Source organism: Liolophura sinensis, chromosome 6 (assembly GCF_032854445.1).
Source record: "Liolophura sinensis isolate JHLJ2023 chromosome 6, CUHK_Ljap_v2, whole genome shotgun sequence".
NCBI lineage: Eukaryota > Metazoa > Mollusca > Polyplacophora > Chitonida > Chitonidae > Liolophura > Liolophura sinensis.
Window position 1 is genome coordinate 51,831,570 of NC_088300.1, and position 20,183 is coordinate 51,851,752.

A 20,183-nucleotide genomic window follows, 5' to 3' on the forward strand; every position below is an offset into this window, starting at 1 on the left:
CTGTCTCGCAACAATCAGTTAAGTTATACATGCAGTGCAGGTGTATATCTTGTTACATTTCAGCTTGAGGAAACAACTCCTAAACTGAAACTCATTCTTTTCTTTCAGTATTATACATTTACAACCACAACCAAACTTCTCAGTGGTCCATTTGTGGTTACATATGTAAAGCAACCACACAGCATCACCACTCAGTAATGAAGTCTTTTGTAGTGTATTATTTTGTCCAAATCCTGTGATATCATAAAGCTGCAAACTGAATGAATTTTGTAACAAATGATTGCCGTTTATTTGCTAAGGAAATCAATTCCTGCTCGCACAAACTTTCCCGTCGCCACATCAAGGGCTGTAACTTTGATCTCTGTGTCACCGAAGAACATCCTTGTTTGAATTTCTCGTCTGTTTGGCATAGGCTGGTACTGGCTGTCTGTTAAATCTAGACAGAGTGTTCCACAACGCCGCACTCCATCATCTGTCACGAATCTAACATCAGGTCGCTCAGAGCAGAAGATATTGATGATGGTTGAGCGCTGGCCTGGTCTGGCGGGTGTGTAACTTCTCAACACTGTGTCTCCCAGAGACACCTCCTGGTTGATCTTGACGAAACACTCAAACACATCCGTGCACCAATCAACTCCATTCTTACTTAGCTTTTTCTCCTCCGGGTGTTTCGTTGGATCAAACCGGTTGAGGACTCCAATCCCATAGGTCAGCCGTGAGCGGCGAATGTTAACCACTGATGGGTCCCACCCGAAGAGAACAGCACCTGAGGTTCAATTCAGACATTTGTAAGCAAAACAAAACAGCACGTTCCAGATGAGTACATGTTGGATTCAAAAAATGAAATAAACCCAGTGTCAACCAATGATGGCTTCTGCACAAACAGAACAGCATCTAAGGTTCAATTTAGATATTTGTAAGCAAATTATAACAAACATTTTCTGTATTAGTAGGATTCAAAGAAGGAATAACACTGTCAATGTTTCATTTCCAAAATTTATAAAACTTGAGACAAATATTTTTATCTATTTGTGAATTTTAAATATCCTATATACTGCAACATTGTAAAAATTCACCAGCCTTGAACCAAACACACCATTACAATAAAATGTACTGTATGTATTTCCAATGGTGCGGCATAAAACACCAATCCCATAAACAATTAATCATTTCCAAGAAGATAACAGGTAATTAACCACACTCACCTTCTAATATGGCCAGCGATACGCCCTGTGGTATGATAACTCGTACTATGTGCCCAAACTCCTTTCGGATTTCACTCTGTAGGATTCTGGACTCGGCAAATCCTCCGACCAAGAACAGGTAACTCAGGCCTGCAGGATCAAACATCATACATTACAAATGACAGAATGGGAACAACAACTAACAGCAAAACTGTCTGTGCTTGTGTACATATGTTGTAAAATATGAATATATAAAAAACACGACTACAACAAAACGCAGCATCTTTAAAGTGAAACTATTTCTACACATGGACTGGGTGCATGTATATGTGAGATTAATATACTCCTCTATGCTAATGCAGATTATATTATGTGAAAAGTTTAAGAATCTGGTCGATGAAAGTTAACTTACAAGAGTTGTTCCCCTCAGTCCGACGAAGGCACAAGTCAGAATGCCATGCAGATGTACATGCAAGAGTTATTCCCCTTGTACCACAGACAGTTAAAACACGGGACACTCACTGTGTTTTGGCACTTTTCCTAAGTTAGGTACATCCATACAAGACATTGTTGTTACATTTTAATAATACCACATGTAATATGTGCCTTACACAAAAATTAGCATACATTTAATAAATTTCTAAACTTCTAATCTATTTATCTATAGAAATATGCTTAACTCCAAACTATGAATGGTCCATTGGCAATTCCTCCCAACTACATACAAACGCACACCCAGACAGCAATAGGCTCACCTCTGGCATCTGGGTTGTTCATGATGTCCCCGATGGTCTGCTTGATTCGGTTGAGGGTGGGGAGAAACAGCCTCCTCATTGCCTCTGGGGCAAGGCGTAACATGCCCTGGGAGGACCAGCGTATGTTGGGGTCACCATACTTCCTCACTGCACTCTCTACCTGACCACCCTGTTTAACACAGGTATGAAAATGTAAGGTCCTTGATACACTTCAAATGGCTTTCACTTGGATGTAAAGTCTGACATGATTATACTACACTCAACAGACTTGTGAAAAACCAGTCATGTTGTAAGTACCTGAATGGATCATCCAATCCCAAAATGAGATTTACACTAAAGCCTTCACAGCTGACAATCCTGCTACTTCTTTTCTCTGGGTTCATGGGTTCAGCATAAGCAAATATATCATGTATATCTGATGGCCAGGAATATGTGTCTTGTGTGAACTTTGGTGTTATCATGTCATTTACATGGTTAGCATTTTTATAGTGCTTCCCCAGTCACTGGAAATTATAAAGACTTGTTTGTGAGAGGGAATCATCTTCATGACATGTCTGAAATAATGTTGAATGCAACAATGGATGGCAATTAAGCAAATAAAACAGCAAAGTGCCATTTTCACACAGTAAAGTGTGGTGAAGCAAACTTCATGGTTAAGATCATGGTTAAGGGGCAAAACTGTGCAGAAGTTTAAGTGAATCGTATATTAGCCTTATTTCCTAAACATTGCACATTGGTATAACAACCCACATACCTTTGATTTCTTATACAGGTCTATGAATGAAAACGGTAGTGACACATTGAGGGAGTTAGGTTTGTCCGGACATGCTGACCGTTTACGAGATTCAAACGCAATCATTAAGTCATCCCACCCTGCAGGTCTCTTCTGCTGAAAGTGCTGGATAAAATCTGTGCCGAAAATCCCACACAACAGGTTCTCAAACTCAATGTCCACACCTGAAAGTCAAGAAGCAGTTCAGTTATTTTTATTACACTGACAAATGTCCAATTCCTCAACAGTTCAATGTCAAGGTTTATTCATTTCTTTCCTTTTTTTCAGAATACTAGCTCAAGGGAATCATTAAATATGAATAACATATGCACAAATATAGCTGGTTTCAAATTTTATGTAAGATGACACAAAATCTCTCAGTCTGTACAAAAAACTTCATCCATATTGGATAATACAAGTATGTGGAGGAGTAAGTGCATGTAGACCACAGCTGAACAGCAATATACGAACAAACAGAAAGTATGGGATGCTAGGTTCATGTATGACAGTGAGCACGCACCCACAGATCCATATGGTCCCCCTGTGGCCTTGTACAGCTCCCGCAGCCTCCCCCTGTTGTCCTGGATTTCATGCACTGTTATGTCTACAGTCCCACCTCCACAGTCTACCACCATGTAGCGGGTACCTGTGGGACAAAAGCCTCAGTCAATACACAATACACCGTAACTGTATATATAGATATATGTGTATATATAAATATTTATCCAACATACTGAACTTTAGCTCTTGAGTGTAATCATTTTGTTTTTCGACCATACCTCTAACCCCATTCAGTCAAAACTGTCAAAAATATAAAATGAAGTACCAGTATCTCCTCCAAAAGATGTTTTAATTTTCCAATTCTGAGTGTAAATTTTTATAAACCAAACCAAACCAAACCAAACCAAACAATTCCATATATTATTGCATGCAAATGTTGATCTTCAAACCATCACCACAATATGTATGCAAACTCACATGCAATGGCTATACATGTTAACAGTTCTTAACATAAAGGTTTAAGTGTTGCATTTTGTTACTATGATGTACACAAATGTGAGAACTGTTGATGAGATCAGTACATGTAAATTTCCAGCTGATGAATCTATCTTTGGGTTACAGGCACTTCCTGAGGAAATACCCATATGATTAACAATCAGCGTTGGTCACGACCAGAAATAACACATGAACTGAAAAACCAGGATACAGTATTTCCAGGTGAGCAAAGTAACATGAAAATTGTATAGGGGAAAATGTTACACTACGGGGAGGATATACAGAATGTAACAAAGGCTTTGGGTATCCCATGGGAATAAGTGTACAAATAATTATGATATATAACATAAAAGATACACAAGTACACAAGAAACTGTGACATATTACACAACAGATGAATACAAATGTACACAGAGAAGAGTGACCTAATTTCCAAGATGAACAAAAAGCACACAGAAATGTGTAATCTATTACATAAAAATGAAAAGTACAAGTAGAAGTGTAACACTGAATGTAAAGACAAAAGATGAACAGAAAAGTGCTTAGCTTGGGACTGTTTTATGGGGCTCCAGCAAGGATAGGTTCATAAGTTTTCCATCAGGGTGGACTGAGAAATGAGGGCTTTGGGTCCAAGTAGATGTCATATGTGAAACAAGAAGTGTTGTTGTAACAAACCTTTGGTAAGATCAGATTCCTTTGTTTGAGGAAAACCTGACAGTGATACTGACTCGGAAGCTTTGGTGTTAGGATCTGAAAATAAGGCAGTGGCCATTTATGTACTACAGGATTTGTTTACTCTTTCTTATTCTACACTTTATTGGACAAAGAAAATGGGACACAACAAAAACAGGCCGGAGAAGGCGTTAACAGACTTGTTGATAATTGTGCAGTGTGTAACCATGTGCAGGTATATGAAGGGGGATAATACAAGGTGTGGCCATGTCCAACAGCATGTGCCTTGTGCAAAATACGTAGTGTGGGCGAATATTGTTTCTTAGGAAAAAGCATACTGATAGAAGAAATAAAAATAAAAAAAAATAAAAATGCACATGGAAAATTAACAATTACAATTATTATTACATTATTACAACACAAGTAGCATGGAAAATTAAATATAAATTTAGGTCTGCATGCAAAGCAATTCATCAATCATCTTGGAACAAAAAAGAACATTATTTATATTACAGTAATCAGGCTTAAGCAAGTTGAAGTTTTCATGCCCATTTCCATATGTAAACTTAATAATTTGTTTACACGTAGGATAAACAAGCTACATTCTTGTCATCGTGGTACAAATATGCAGTTTCAACACAAGGTCATGCAGGTGCAACCAGTTTCAACACAAGGTCATACAGGTGCAATCGGTTTCAACACAAGGTCATACAGGTGCAATCAGTTCCAACACAAGGTCATACAGGTGTAACCAGTTCCAACACAAGGTCATAGTGACATTCCATATCAAAACTTTGAAACAAAACATACAAATTCTGAAAACAGGATCCATGCATGCATGCAGATGATGGGAAAGGTTCTGGAATATGTGGCATGCATCTCAAAAGATAAACACAGACAGACCAAAGACATTAACCCTACATAAGGTGTAGTACAGTAGGGTTCAATAGGCTGACACCATTTAAAAAGTAAACACATCACAGGTGAATACAAAGTGGAAGTGAATTCATAGGGTGCATTAAAGTATTAATTTTCATGCCTTGTGAATAGTACAACAATGGCCAGGTAGATATAGATATGAACTATCTTGTGGTTTCCCTTTTCTTTCACCAGTAGGCCTACAGTTTTCATGCATGGACAGTTAAATATCACAAGGACCAGCACACAATGTAGTATATCATGTAAAAATACTTTGTTCAGTGTCTTATTTAATAACCTGAATATATCAGAAATCATAAAACCAATTATCAAATCAAGTCAGCTGAAAGTGCTTCTGTCTCTGGAGCACTCTGTTACACTACACTGTAGAAACATTTCATACTGACTATGACAGATATACTGTTCACCATATAGGAGACTTTGTATTAGTATTAATTCATTTTAAAACATTTCTTTCCTTTGTAAATCATTATAAAAACATGCAAACAATAACAAAAGGTAATTTTAGAATTATTTTTACTTCTGGACAAAATTAAAACTAAAGCAGCATGCTTTGATAGATCAAAACATCCAAGTTCTGCCCACCTTCCTTTATATCTGGTAAGGCATGGTCAAGGTTTTTGGGTTGGCTGGTGGCTCGCCTTGGTACCATCAGAGGCAGTGGTGATGATCGGGGGTCGGGGACCATCTGGTGCATGCGGAGCTTCCTGCAGCACACAGACGCAGCTTCGGGTTCTAAGGCAATCAGCAGCTGAGTAGGGCAATCCTCAGAAGCGATTCCTGCCTGTGGTGAGGGATACATTACATGGAATCATGCAAATTGCTGAAAACATGAAAGCTTATGAAAAAGTAATAGAGATTTTATTGGCTTGGCTTTTAAACATATAACATTATATCCGAGCATCATATGCCACTGTTGAGGAAACCCTTCTCCAAAAAATCTTGATAAGATTTACCAAAAGCAAGAAACAAGCTGTCTTTGCTTTATCACAGCTATTTTGTCCTTTTGAATATGGGACTTGGCAAATACAATACTACTCCAGGTCATCAATGGAACCCATCACACTGCAAACCTTATAAACACCGGTTTCTTGTAGTTTTAAGCTATTACGAAGTTTTTATACATTCATACATTGTGTTTACATGGTTGTGCAAGTATGACCAGTGGTACCTTCAAAACTGTCAACAACTTGATGGTTCAAAACATAAGTTTACCTTGTACAAATTCATGTTGTCAACGTATAGTATTTAATAGTTATGATTTTTGGACTTTTGCCCTGAGACATAAAGTAAGCACACCCATCCTACCCAAGTCATACTGATGACAATTTTACGACAGTGTTCTCACCTTGTATGCAGCCTGCCTCATGAACTGTTTGGCCTGTGCTCTCCATATGGCAGGTACTGTGATCACCCACCTGATGTCCTCGTTAAGCATGCGAGTACCTGACAGATCACTTAGCTCTTGGAGAGCATGTGTCTTGAAAAACTCCAAAGCAAAAGTGAAAATATTGAGAGCTGGGATGAGACTGCCATTGCTGGAACGCAAGCAGGTTTCCTTGTTTATTTCCTGTAAAAAGGTAAAAGGTATGAAGTTTGATCCTTCCACAACTTCCAACTTTAACATCAAACATGTAAAATATGACAGATTTGGGCATAGGAAAAACCGCCATGGCAATTTCTTCACTGCCCAATAAAACAGACATAAATTTCCCTGTATGGTACACAATTCTGTTGATTTATTCATATTAAATCCATTTACCTCACACCCTTCAAATGCTAAATGTCTATGAATGTACAGATGTATGTTTAAAGTTAAGAAATAACAACAATCATATGTCATGAAAACCACAAAGAATGCTCATAAGTCTGTTTCATCACAGTATTTGTCAATAAAGTTTTCTTGTATTAAATGTGTACTATGACAGGAATTCTGTTTATACAAACTGGAAGTGAATTCATGGGGTCCATTAAAGTATAAATTTTCATGCCTTGTGAATAGTACAACAATTCACAAGGTACGGTCTATATAAAGGTCACCTTAGAATCTAAACTTGTAAGAATCTATGTGGTTAAGTAAAAAAATCTTGTTAAAAAAGTACACATACTGTATTTCAATTAAACACTGGTATGTAAAATATCACTTTCAGAAGGGCAAAAATGCCTTAAAATGCTACTTTTGATGCCAGCTTCACAAGAAACTCTTAATTGGTCATCTAAGAGGGATGAATCAATTGAACCAAATGGTGCCACTCGAAAATTCTAAACTTTAGGTGAAATACACTATATTTAGTTATATATTTTAGTTGCCTTTATGGTCATGTTTCTTTCATACTGCCTTAATTCTGAATTCCCAAAATATCACACTGGTTGCGAAGAAAACTCTCCTGATGTATGAGAGAGCAGAGCAAAATCTTAACTACGTTGTTGTGTCAAGTTCCTCTTGACCTATTCTGATATCGCAAGCCCTATAAAAAACAAAAAACAAAAGCTTTTTGTGGGTAACGCCCAAAAAAGGAATTCTTTTGTAGCCAATCCAAATGTAACATCCCTGGTGAATCATGCAATGACATGTACATCTGTGTACTGAGAACATTAAACAATAGCCCATTAATGTCAACCTATTTGAGTGGCACAAAAAGCTTTGGTGTAAGTCAGACTAATTATTAGCCATTTCTGGCATTTCTTTTATTTGTATAGTGACTTTCTGGGTAATCCTGGGTTCCTGATCAAGAGGCCTTTACCAGTAGGTCATTAAATATGGTCAAGGTCTTGAACCTGTATTACGAACCATTTTAACAAACCTTAGTTCTGCAGAAAATGATATTGTCCAGGTTATGACACAATATAATATGGTGTCAAAAAGTTATACATAAAAAACTGACCTACAAATTTGTTGCCAAAATGGGTACTGGTCTAGCTAATCTTTTTTCGCGTTTTACTGAATATAAGAGATAAATGTGCTGTAGAACTGACAAACTCTCAAACACAGGCCATTTAGTCCTTGCATACTAAGCTGTTGCTAGTTAGACAAGTTTAGCAATAGGCTACCTGTATAGGTACAGGTATACACAATCTGATCCACTAATCTACTGCAGTTTCAGGTAATACACACCAATATTTCAGCATTTCATTTTTGCTATCATCACTTAGGTCCTGATGATAGCAAAAGAAAATGCAGAAATTACTGAGTCAACAGGAAGCTTTCATTTTTTTCCTGTAGTCACACTAATAAGTATAGGTATATATTCCGTGTACACTTTTTGTGCCTTTCAGCTAAGGTACATGTATACTGGTATGTTTTGTGCCTTTCATCTAAAGTATACATTATGCCAAATTTAACAATACACTACCAGTATATGTATACATCTTGTGCCTTTAAGCTTAGAACACATCTTGTGAGTTTACATTCAAGTACACAGGTTGTGCATTTGATTTCAGGTATACATTTTGTTAGTGCCTTTCAGCTAAGGTATATATTTTTGTTGGTACCTTTCAGCTAAGGTATATATTTTGTTAGTGCCTTTCAGCTAAGGTATATATTTTGTGCCTTTAAACTCCAGTATACATCATGTTGGAAGAGCAGTGACATATATAATATGGTGACTTTGATCTCTGGTACATGTATACATCTGACGCCTCAGCTCAGGTATACATCAAGATATACATCTTGTACTTTTCAGCTCAGGTATCCATCTTGTGCCTTTGAACACACACATTCAAATGTAAGCATTTCTCCTCCATCATGTCCAACACAGACAGACACAGAATAAGAATGCCTAGGACATAATTTAGACAACATTGATGAATACAGATTAGTTCACCAACCATTTACATGACTGAACTTGTTAAAGGCTAAGAAAGGTATGTTAACCAGGTCACATGCACCAGCAGGTAATAATAGATTAGTTAATTCCCAGTCACACCTGGTCTGATCAGGACAGGTGTAAAAGCTGGAATCAGGTGAAACCGTCTAATTTGGAGAACCATTACACCTTAATGCACATTTTACGGAGTCATGATGTCTAATGAATGTAAAAAAATTGTACATGTTTACTAAAGGAAACCCAACTTGTAACGGAAGAAGGTCATATTAGTAGAAACCCTCCATTGGTTGTGTTTCATCTGCCAAATTGTTGTACTTATATATGCACACATTGTGAACATCACCATCACACAGTCCAGTTTTAAACATACTTTTCCCAAAATATTTCTTCACCTTCCTTGTGGTCCATGTATGTTTAATGACATAGTTTATGCATTTGAAAGGATGGAAATTAGACAAACAAGTAAAAGTATCTTCAGATACAATTTTCAATGGTCATTCTTCTCATGGTTATGCCATTTTCAATTTTTGTTTCCCTTTATTTCACTTATATGACAGCAGGCAGCATTATGGCATGAGGAAACCCTGCAGAGAGCAGGGGGAACCCACCTTATGAATTTTATTCAGCCAGATAAAAGTAATGCTGAACTTCATCACATTTGTTTTGAAATTACTACAAATATAAAATGCCTGAATAAGTTTACTGACCCAAGTTAAATGTCAGACGCACATGAACAAATGGCTTGAATTCCCAAAAGAATATGTTCCCTTTTGCAATGTATGCCAGGTCATGTTTGGAATGTTACCTAGTTGAACCGTAAAATTTACAGGGCAGGGTCTCACATAAGTTTGTGGAATTTACATAAGTCATAAATGTCCTGAGCTTTTGAAGTATACAAAGGCCTGTTCGAATTTCTACTAGACAATACTGCTACATGATGATACGTACAAGCCGTGATCAATTAAGGTAAACATGTCAAAGAGTAGATGATCAATGAAAACAAATATATGCCTAACAGTAATGGTCATCAAAGTTGACTGAAATCCCAGAAAAATGTTAAGTAAATCATGCCTTTTTAAAAGTTTAAACTATGCAAACTGAAACCCATCTTCAAATTAACAATGTACATTCCTTTCCAATGAAAATGATTGACTAAAAGAATTTAGTTCAACTGCATACATGGTTTTGTTTTAATACACAAATTGGACAAATATTGAATAGGTTTAGGGTGTTAAAAAGGAAATCAAATATTCAATATTTTTTGGCTTAAAAATACATCCACATATCATCTGAATCAGTGAAATAAATGGAATATATCTGGAAAGTTTGAAGCTCTACATAAAAATATCACAAGGACCTCTGACAGAATATTAAGGCCTTGCACCTTCTACCCTTTGGGAAAATCCTAAATCATGTATGTTTTTTCGAGTCCAGCTAGACTTAAGGCACCATACTGTAGTATAGTACCATCTTGAACTCTCAAAGTAGTGCCATTTTTTGCTTTCTTGCAGCTTAAGGTTGTGGTAAGTGTCCCTGGCGGTGAAGACGAATGAATGGAAATTTTTATCATGGGTAAGCAAGGAAGGTGGTCAGAGTCTTTTGGTTCATCTTTTGTCAGTGACATAAATGGAATATATTTGGAAAAGTTTGAAGCTCTAACATTAAGTATAACAAGGACATCTGACAGAATACTGAAGACTTTGCACCCTTCTTCTACCCTTTCGGGGAAAATGCTAAATCAATGCAGGACCTTTTGAGTCCAGCTAGACTTAAGGCACTTACGTACTGTAGTGTAGTACCATCTTGAACTTTTCAAAATAGTGCCATTTTTTGCTTTCTTGTGGCTTAAGGTTGTGGAAAGTATCCCTGGCGGTGAAACCGAATGAATGGAACTTTTCATCTGGAGTAAGCAAGATGGTGGTCAGAGTCTTTTGGTTTATCACTCCGGGATCTCCACCTTCCCTTTTTCTCATTATGTGAATTTTTTCTTTCTCTTTATTAAAGCTGAATGCATATCCACTGTAGGTTGTCCCGAAGTCGATGGCTACCCACTACAAAATGATTATGAACTTGTCGAACTGGATACGAGCCAGTACCAGAGTCTATGGAACCTCGATGACTCCTCCCTGCAATGGCGCTTCGAAGGAGTCATCCGTTCCTATGGAAACGTCTTGGCTTCCGGCCAGCCGTTGATCTGACAAATTTGTGTGGCCTGGAATCTTCTTCGCCATTTATCCTTATTTTTGGGATAATGACGCGTTCTTGAACTTCTTGAAAAGGTGTCCTGGGAAGGAGCTGCTAATGGACCGGTCATCATCGGGTGTTGACCCTCCAGCAATGTCGGATGATCCGCTCGGAGATGTTTCTCCGAATCTCCTATGGTCATGTTGGGTTTTGAGACGACGACGCCATGATGTTTTCATATGACGTGTGTCCTTGAGCCTCACTATTAAACGTATCACTGTTCTTTCTTGTAGCTTTTGTAGCGTCTTTAGATTCGCCGTCGCAGTTCACATAAACATGCACTTCATCTGACGACACGGAATTCAACGTGTCATTATCAGACGTGCTGTAGGCACTTTGCTGCGAAGTGTTGAAAGTGCTGTTGGCGCAAACTTCGCGTTCTGAAAAGCTACAGTGCGTTTGGTCATCTTCTGAGTCTAAATGTGGTTCCAGGTCATGCTGGGGCGATTTCACATCCCGTGGGGTGATGTTTTGTCCCATGGTTACCGATCTTGTGGGTAGATATATCCTCCCATAACGGCACACTGTGTTTTTCGGCATGTCCGACAGCTCCATCCCTTGAGTTTATCTCATCTGCTTCGCCTGCGTTTGACTGATGCGCTTGCCCTGAGTCGTTAAAACTGCAATGCTCCATCCTGTTGTTTGTGAAAGAAAACATAAACATAACACCGCAAAATATTACCAGTTATTGTACTCAAATAATGCGACATCCTGTAATCATCTCCCAAGGTTAACACAACTATCGCTGCCTCAACTGCATTGCTTTGGCATACTAACCCTGTATATTCATCGTGTAAACACTGTCAACTATGCAGACATTGAAATGCCAAACATTTCTTGCCCCCCCCCCCCCCCACCCCAAACGGTATACATGGACCTGTATAACGGTATATGGATGTATATATAGTGGATCGGACAGCTAGTGTACAAATTTTTCAAAGCTATGTTTGCAGCATACAGCACAAGTTCTTCAAACTACCAAACGCCTAGCTGAAATGGACATACCTTGAACCTGCCTATTTAAAATACTTGCAGTGTTTTGTTCGGTCATGAAAAGCAGATAAATTTCGCACGTTAGAGTTGTCGCACCAAACACCTATACATGTCAACCTATATGGCACACCTACTGACGTATTAGAAACCCACAAGGCATGCATACTGTCGCCTGGCATTTCAGCTGGGTCTCCCTCAACAAGGCGTGCACTATTCAGGGCCCCCAGATGGTACACATCTTCACGTGGCGCCGTCATCAGCGGCCATCCAGCTCATTAGTGCGGTCCAAGAAACAACAGACCACTATACGTTGCACCCCCCGGGCAACCTCCCTTAAAACTCAAAACAAATGATACCCTTTTCAACCGGTTACAGGACACGCCTCCTCCCAACCAATCTTCAATGTTCAGAATACTTCGCCTTTAGAGCATGTGTTTATGTGCTTTAAACTTTAAAATGCGAATTATCGCAAAACCATTTCCCACAGTATAACGTTGGCACAAACCATAATAGAGCCAGAGAAAAGTTGTGAATTTAAATCGAGAAAACCATAGTAAAAAATTATTATTATTACAAAGCTTCATAAAAGTTGGTCGTTCCAATAATCACAAAACCAATGTCTAAATCAACGGTCAATATGCACAAACCACATAAAAACTTAGGCAAGGAGCAAGGTGAGTCATGACACAAGCAGAAATAAATAGACATATTTCTAGGCGGATTCTAACTAAATAGGTTGTATTGCGTGAAAAAAAACCCGCCATTTATAGCATTTTACACTAAACTAATGTCAGGTGAAACTGAAGAAACTGAATATGCCTTGGTCTACAACATCAAGCTTAGTTTTTACAAATCACAAATTGTTTTTACACTATAGCTGTGTAAGAATATGTTCAAGCAGATAGGGTTTTCGAAAGTTCTTATTCCTGCTACAGTTATAGATATATTGGCTAAAATGAGCAGACGAGGTGTCCCAAAAATTCTAAGAAATAGGTATCATCTTGTCAGTGATAAATTGATGAACACGCTCGTAGCTTGCGCAACCACCTGTACAGAACCACATCTCGTCCTATGTATTTTCCTTAACGCGTGCCTTTCTAATGCCTGTTTCGCTAGGAATTCAATTATCAACGTCCTTTCCATTCGCCAATGTCTTTTACGAACCGACATTTCTTAAGATAAAACCTTCAGTCTTGACGACGTCTTGAGTTTATACGAGGATATATCGCGACAATGACAAAACACAGGTCGTAAGAAATTGTCAGCGTAGGGCAAAGTAGTCCGGTGGTGTCAAGGGACATAAATAGGGAACAGAAGAGCCGGAGCCTGTGACGCTGATAAAGGCACGAGGGATAATGTCACAGTTCCCTTTTCCTTATCCCGTCTGTCTCTATCAGGAGGGACGAGGACACATTAACACTGACAACATCCACAACCCAGGCCCCCAGAACAATAGGCCGGTGCTCTCCCGGGGCACGGGTTCAGCTCTGGAGTGGCACGTTTGATTCTCGTACGTAATGACGACGTCAAACTTGACCATATGCACCTGTATCACATGCAATAATTTACCCACAAGACATACATGATCTACAACTGTACATGTGATGCACACCCGGTATATATGGGTATACAATGCGTTGTTTGGAATCATACTACTGCTTTTTCTGACAAAATTGTCATAATATTGTCACATTCTAGAAAAATCATACATTGTAACAAATGTGCAATAAGATTTCCCGCAACGTTCTATACGTATAGGTATGCACCACGATGGAACGGGACAAGTCAGCATTTAGTTATCTGCTTAATTCCGTTTTAGAAGTCGCAAAAAAGGAAAGATTCAAATTTTAAGCTTCTGACGTGACATTTTTCAGTCCCGGTACCCTGAAAACTTTAACCCACAAACTAATCTTCTTTTATGAGGGATATATTTAGTGGACACATAGTGGACCGTGGTTATAACCAAGGATTTTAGTAGTCCTTTGGATTACTGCTACTGTACAAAGAAAGGGTTGTTAACATTGGAAGTTGCGAATGAAGGCATATTTTAGAAGCGAATGAAAACTGTTTTTATTGCAGACTTTAGCTGAAGCACAATATACAGTTGAGTTTTCCTTTTTTCTCTCAAGTATTCAAAGTCTTGGTGATACAACAGCTGTTCTGGTGGATATCCCGCTGCTTTAATCCAGTGGTTACCAGCCTTTCTTTAATAGCTGGTCAGTCATTAGCCGTGTCCCATGGACTATCTACGGCCGAAATCGGAGTACAGCCGCAAAAATCTAAACATATCACTCCTCTGGCTGAGTTTTATCAACAGAAACATCCATCGGAACGGGTGTAAAGTCAACACCTTCTACGAGTAATCGCGCAGTGAGGGGTGGGTCATCAACACCCAAATGGGGATCAATTAGCTGGCATCAGTATATGATCAAGGAGAGATCTGGAGCTAGGAGGAGCTATTTCTGCACCAGGGATGATATTGTCAACATGCAATAATGATTAACACCTGGGTATCGGTGTAAGAGAGTGGGACTATAGGGGATAAGGCCGAAAATGCAGCTATTTAGGTACAGTAAACTTATAACTGGTACATTGGCCAACGTATTCCTGTACGAATGTGTCGTCAATGAGGCCGGTCTATTTATACTATACATGTAAGAAGGGAGCATCGTAATCAGACCAAAATAATAATGATAGTAACGTTAAACCAATCAAGAGCAAAAAATTTTAATAGAGATTAAAGCGATATACCAGGTTACGGCTTTGATTCGCTTCTTTAACGTACGTCGCTTTCGTTATTAACAAATTCAGATGTCACGACATATTAAACATGCATCATTATTCAACCCATGTAATGGACATCAGGGTACCAAGTAGAGATAAGCTATACTACTGCGCGGTCATGTCAGCCTTGTGTGGCATTTGTTTTCTTCCCACTTCCTACCGGAAATGAAATCTTTAATCTACTCCTAAGTATATTCAAAGTCCAATACTATGAAGTCATGTATGTTTTATATTTAATATACTGGGATGGACAAGTAGTATAAGTGAGGGTTCGGTAGTAAAAATACATTAGACACACTCGTGTATACGTGGTCCTGTATGACGTGTCACGTACACATTCGCAACACGGTATGTTACTGACATTTTTTAATGTACATATTTCCTAGCGTTCTAAAGCACAAGTTTGTAATTAGCCATGAAATGTAATGTAATGGCTGTAAAAATAAAGAAATCGTCTTCTGGTAGGCGTTTCTGAATTTCTGTTCATATGTATAGATGATCTCTGCTACTCCAACATTAGCGAGCTATGCAAATGAGAAAGGATTAAATGTAAGTTTTTTTTCTAATTATGGAACCACGCATGAGACATCTAGTCAATCGTTGACAGGCATTTCTGTGAAAAACATATTCTGCGTTTTTGGTAAAAAAATTAATGTTACATGGCTATTGCTTGCATAACTGGACTCTAATATGGATATCTGTAGTAGCGCATTATTTACATATTTCAGCTACATTCACAACACCCCATGTTTCCATGAGCAATCACACTAGCTACATTCGCATTGTGAATCCACATTCTCTAACGTGATGATATGGCTGAACGAATTGCTGAAATTCCAACAGCTGGCGTGACCGAAACCCTCAACAGAATGTAAGTCATTCATATACATTCACGTATAGATATGACAAAGGTATGTTACTTGTACAGCATTCAAAAAAATATAAACCTCAGTTCATCACGAGTATTTCCTTACACATACCAGGTATAGATTTAGTCCACTTACCTTTAACATTAGAAGAGCAGTTGGCCACAAGCACAAACTTTCTCTTCTCGGAAACCGACTGCGGCAGCGGGATGGCATTTCGCGTCTGTCTGTTGACGGATCCTTTTTTGCCAGGCGGTCCTTGTAATGTTGGCCTCTTCGTCTTGGCCACAAATTCCTCGACGCGTTCTACTTGAGCTTGTCCAGAACCTTTTTTCAGGTCTCCGTTGGCAAAAGTATCAGGCCGCTTGGTAACAGCGTACATTTTCCCACTGTATGAATCCACAGAACTGTTCAGAAACTCTGTTTCATACTGTTCGCAAAAGTCGTCTGAGTCATCAACGCTTGATTCCTTGAGAGATCTTAGTAAACTTTCGCTAATATGTTTTTTCTTAGATCTAGCTGACTTGGGTGAAAATTCCGTACCAGAAATCTTGCGGTTGTCCTCTGGGTTATTTAAGGGTGGGGTCGCTGGGGGTGAGGTGGAGAGCTTACCCCTTGTCCTCATCCACTCCATGTACACCTCGTCATCAGTCAGCTTGCGGTACTTTCCAGGGGAGGGCTCCCGCTGTAAAGCCGTGTTTTTGGTAGTCAGATCGTACCTTCGGAAATACGACATTGCGAAGCGGTACGCTTAGCTCTACCTGGGTAAAACTAAGTCTAATCTGTCCCCTAATGCGGGAAGATTGAAACGGTTACAGAAATCAGCCCGTGAGCGAGGTCCAAACACGGCGTTCCCTTCTCCGACAGCCAGAAGCGAAGTAGAAATAAGGATCGGCACTCGTAGTTCTGCGATGGTCCTGGTCGGATACCGGATGCCAGTCCCCACCTCCGCGTGGCACCGTAGGAGCAGGAGACTCAGTGGTCTAGAACTAAGCAGTTTCGGCTCGGTTGCCTAATTAACCAAATGAAACCCGATCCGATTTCCTCTGGAACCATTTGAATTGCATATCACTGAGAGGAGCGGATACCTTCAAATTATGTATATAGGCTACACAATACATCCCGCGTGACACAGTTTGGACCTGTTGACAGCATTGCCCGAGAACCCACGACCCTGAGCATTCAGCAATAATAAAAAGCCCGCGGCGCGAATATTTTGCGTTCCATTTGTTCCATTTTAATTGTACCCCAGAACATATATGTCTTTGTTTTATTGCCTTTTGGAAAGAGACGACACCCCAAAGAGGACGTGTAAAGTTTCAGACTTGCCGGAATCTCTAAGCAATTAAGTCCCGAAATTCTCTCAGGGGATGGAGTTTTGCGTTGGAAGCCAAAGAACGAGCTATGTTAATGAGCATGGCTTTGCCCTCTGGGACATGGAGTCAACTGCATGTACACACCACCCACACACCTACTCTGCATGCAATTGCCAGCATCCTCGCGTTGTTTGATTACACTCCAATATATCGTGTTTCAAGTCTGTAGTTTTTATTCCTCCGCATACCAATTTTATAACTGGTAGGATGAGTGTTTGGTTGGTTAACTGATGTGTTTTGACTGAATGAAAAGACGTGTTGACGTCAGTCAATTGCTCAGAAATCTTATTCAATTTAAGGTCACTTTTCATAATTCATGCTTCAAGTCAGACAACAAACGTTACAATTCGATAATCTCATTTGAAAAGACTACAGAGTCAAACCAGAGGAGCGAGCAAAGTGGAATAGTTAGCAAACGGTAAGTCGTAATCGGTGGAATACGTCTCTCGTCAGTTAACCTTTGGGATTTATTCTAACTATTCATGTGAACGCTTAAATAGCAGCAAATTACACGTCCCCTATGAGATGACGTTAATATATTGGACGCCACTGGTCTAGAGTTTTACTCAGAATGCTGCATTGTCATCATATTTAATACACAAACATCAAAACAATGTCTCGGGGGAAGCTTAGTGCACAAACACGACTCGAGATCTGTTTGAAAAACAACCTAAAACATCAGTTCCCAAAGAAGGATGGCAACATGTAATAAAGGAGCCGTCACTACAGTTTTCAATAATTCACGGATGACACTTTCATATTGTTGGTATGCATAACCTCCGAATCAAATTTCGAATCCGCGCAGTCAGAGAATAATTTTTCGTTCTAAAACAACTTACAGATATCTCAGTCGTGCTTGATTTTAAAAGTAGCATGTTGAAGTAACTTGATGAACAAGAATGCGTAAATAGCCCCTATAGCTCAAGCATTTAGCGGAATCACATATCAAATTCTGAACGTTCCGGCAATAGGTCTCACTATTCGGCATCAAGGATGAAAGGAATGTAACGTTTGCTTCGTAAACGTACATCTTCGTAATAGTGGGCGCCGTAGCAGACATTGGTATACCAATCGACAACCAAAATTGATCTTCTATGTCAAACATGTATGTTGAAGCACACAGGAGCTAAAGGAATGTCTGGAAAGCTTGGGGAAATATGATGGAGCAGACTGTGACGGAAACTGTGAAAACGTTTGGGACCTATACTTTAACGTAGGTTGTAAAAGAAATTCAGGGAAACTTGTCTGATTAGTTTAAAGTAGATTGCAAATGATTCTCTGGAAACCTTGGGAAACTATGTTGGAGTAGGTTGACAAAGAATCTCGAGAAACTTTAGTGGACCATATATGTTAGAGTAAGTTGTAAAATAAACATTGGAAACCTTAATTGGGGACGATGTGTTGGAGTACGTAGGAACAAAAACCTCGAGAAACTTTGAAAAACTATGTTGGAGTAGGTTGCAAACTCCGCAAACCTTACGGGACCATCTTGCAGTATAGTTTGTATAAGAACCTTGGGATACCTTGGGGAAAATCAATCGATTTCTAAGTAAATTCCATACATTTCACGCAATGTTCGAAATGTTTCAACCATGGGACGGTGTCTTGGAATGGGCTCCAGAGGAAACAAGTCATTTGGACCTCGAGCTAATACTTCATATGAATACATTATAATTAATTTAAGCAATCGTTAGGTTTCGTAGCTAGAAGATTTCGATAAACAGGTTAAATACTTCTCAGAATCTATTCACGTGTTATTTATGTTTGCCGCTTTTAGGAATAATTTCAGAATTTCAAATTTTTCAGAATGGTTAGATACATAGTTTTGGGTGTAGAGAAACTTTTTTGGGGTGAAATAAACGCGACATGTCATCTTCTCTCGTCGTATAGCGCTGCTAATTCCACATGAAAACATGTACTTAATTACGCTGAAATGCCAAGGCAGTCAGAAAAGATATACGAGCGAAGGAAACAAGGCAATATCCACATAGGACAACTGTCATCCGTTTTCTCTTATACAATTATGGAATGGTATATACATGTATATGGATATAAGGCGTCATTTCTTATCACCGGCAAATAGCTGTCATGTTGGTACCCTAAAATATTGAAAGTCACAAACACTGTAATCCTGCCTTTCAAATTTAGATTTACACTGAGTGAGTGGATGTTTATCATCAAATTCTTAATACACAAAACAATACACATGCCATTACATATGACCTACATGTATTTGTCTATAACTAATTTTGTCTCTGTGTATGTGTAGGCCCTCGGCTCGAGACAACCCTACAGACATTTGCCGACAAGAGCCAGCTCACGTCAGGAAGTCGTACACATCCGCTTTTTCGCCTTTGGCCGAAAAACCACTTTAATTACGCCGGTCCTGAGAATCTGGGAAAGTAGCGGGTCAAACTGAACTTAATGGACATATGAATATAAATAATATATAGTTAATATACAGCTGGGAGGCAAAACCATGTATCCCGATGGTGTGAAACTCGGACCCTGCAGGCTGGAAACTGCATGAAGGCGTTGTACCCTTTTTTTATTGGATTCGCTAAATCTGTTTACTGGTTAATGCTCAATTATCTAGGTGGGGGCGAAAGAGGGGAGGGAAGGGGTGTCGATTCCACAAAAGATAGTTTTGATGTTTTAAAATATAAAATTTCAGTTACCTGTAATATGATGCATAATTTATAGTTGCGACATAGTTGTCTTCACATAACACGTGTAATATTATCAAAATTTTAATATCCTGAATCCCAAAAATTA

General features: G+C 39.0%; 1 protein-coding gene across 1 annotated transcript; it reads right to left on the bottom strand.

Annotated features, from left to right (window-relative positions):
• Window positions 1-215: 215 nt before the first annotated feature.
• Window positions 216-7,013, bottom strand: LOC135466570 (heat shock 70 kDa protein 12A-like). Its single transcript, XM_064744121.1, has 8 exons — window positions 6,667-7,013; window positions 5,904-6,102; window positions 4,383-4,457; window positions 3,232-3,357; window positions 2,694-2,896; window positions 1,940-2,108; window positions 1,206-1,334; window positions 216-766 (listed from the first exon to the last, which is right to left on the bottom strand). The coding sequence occupies exons 1-8, from the start codon at window positions 6,943-6,945 to the stop codon at window positions 288-290; spliced, it is 1,659 nt and encodes a 552-aa protein (XP_064600191.1). The 5' UTR covers window positions 6,946-7,013; the 3' UTR covers window positions 216-287.
• Window positions 7,014-20,183: the final 13,170 nt, after the last annotated feature.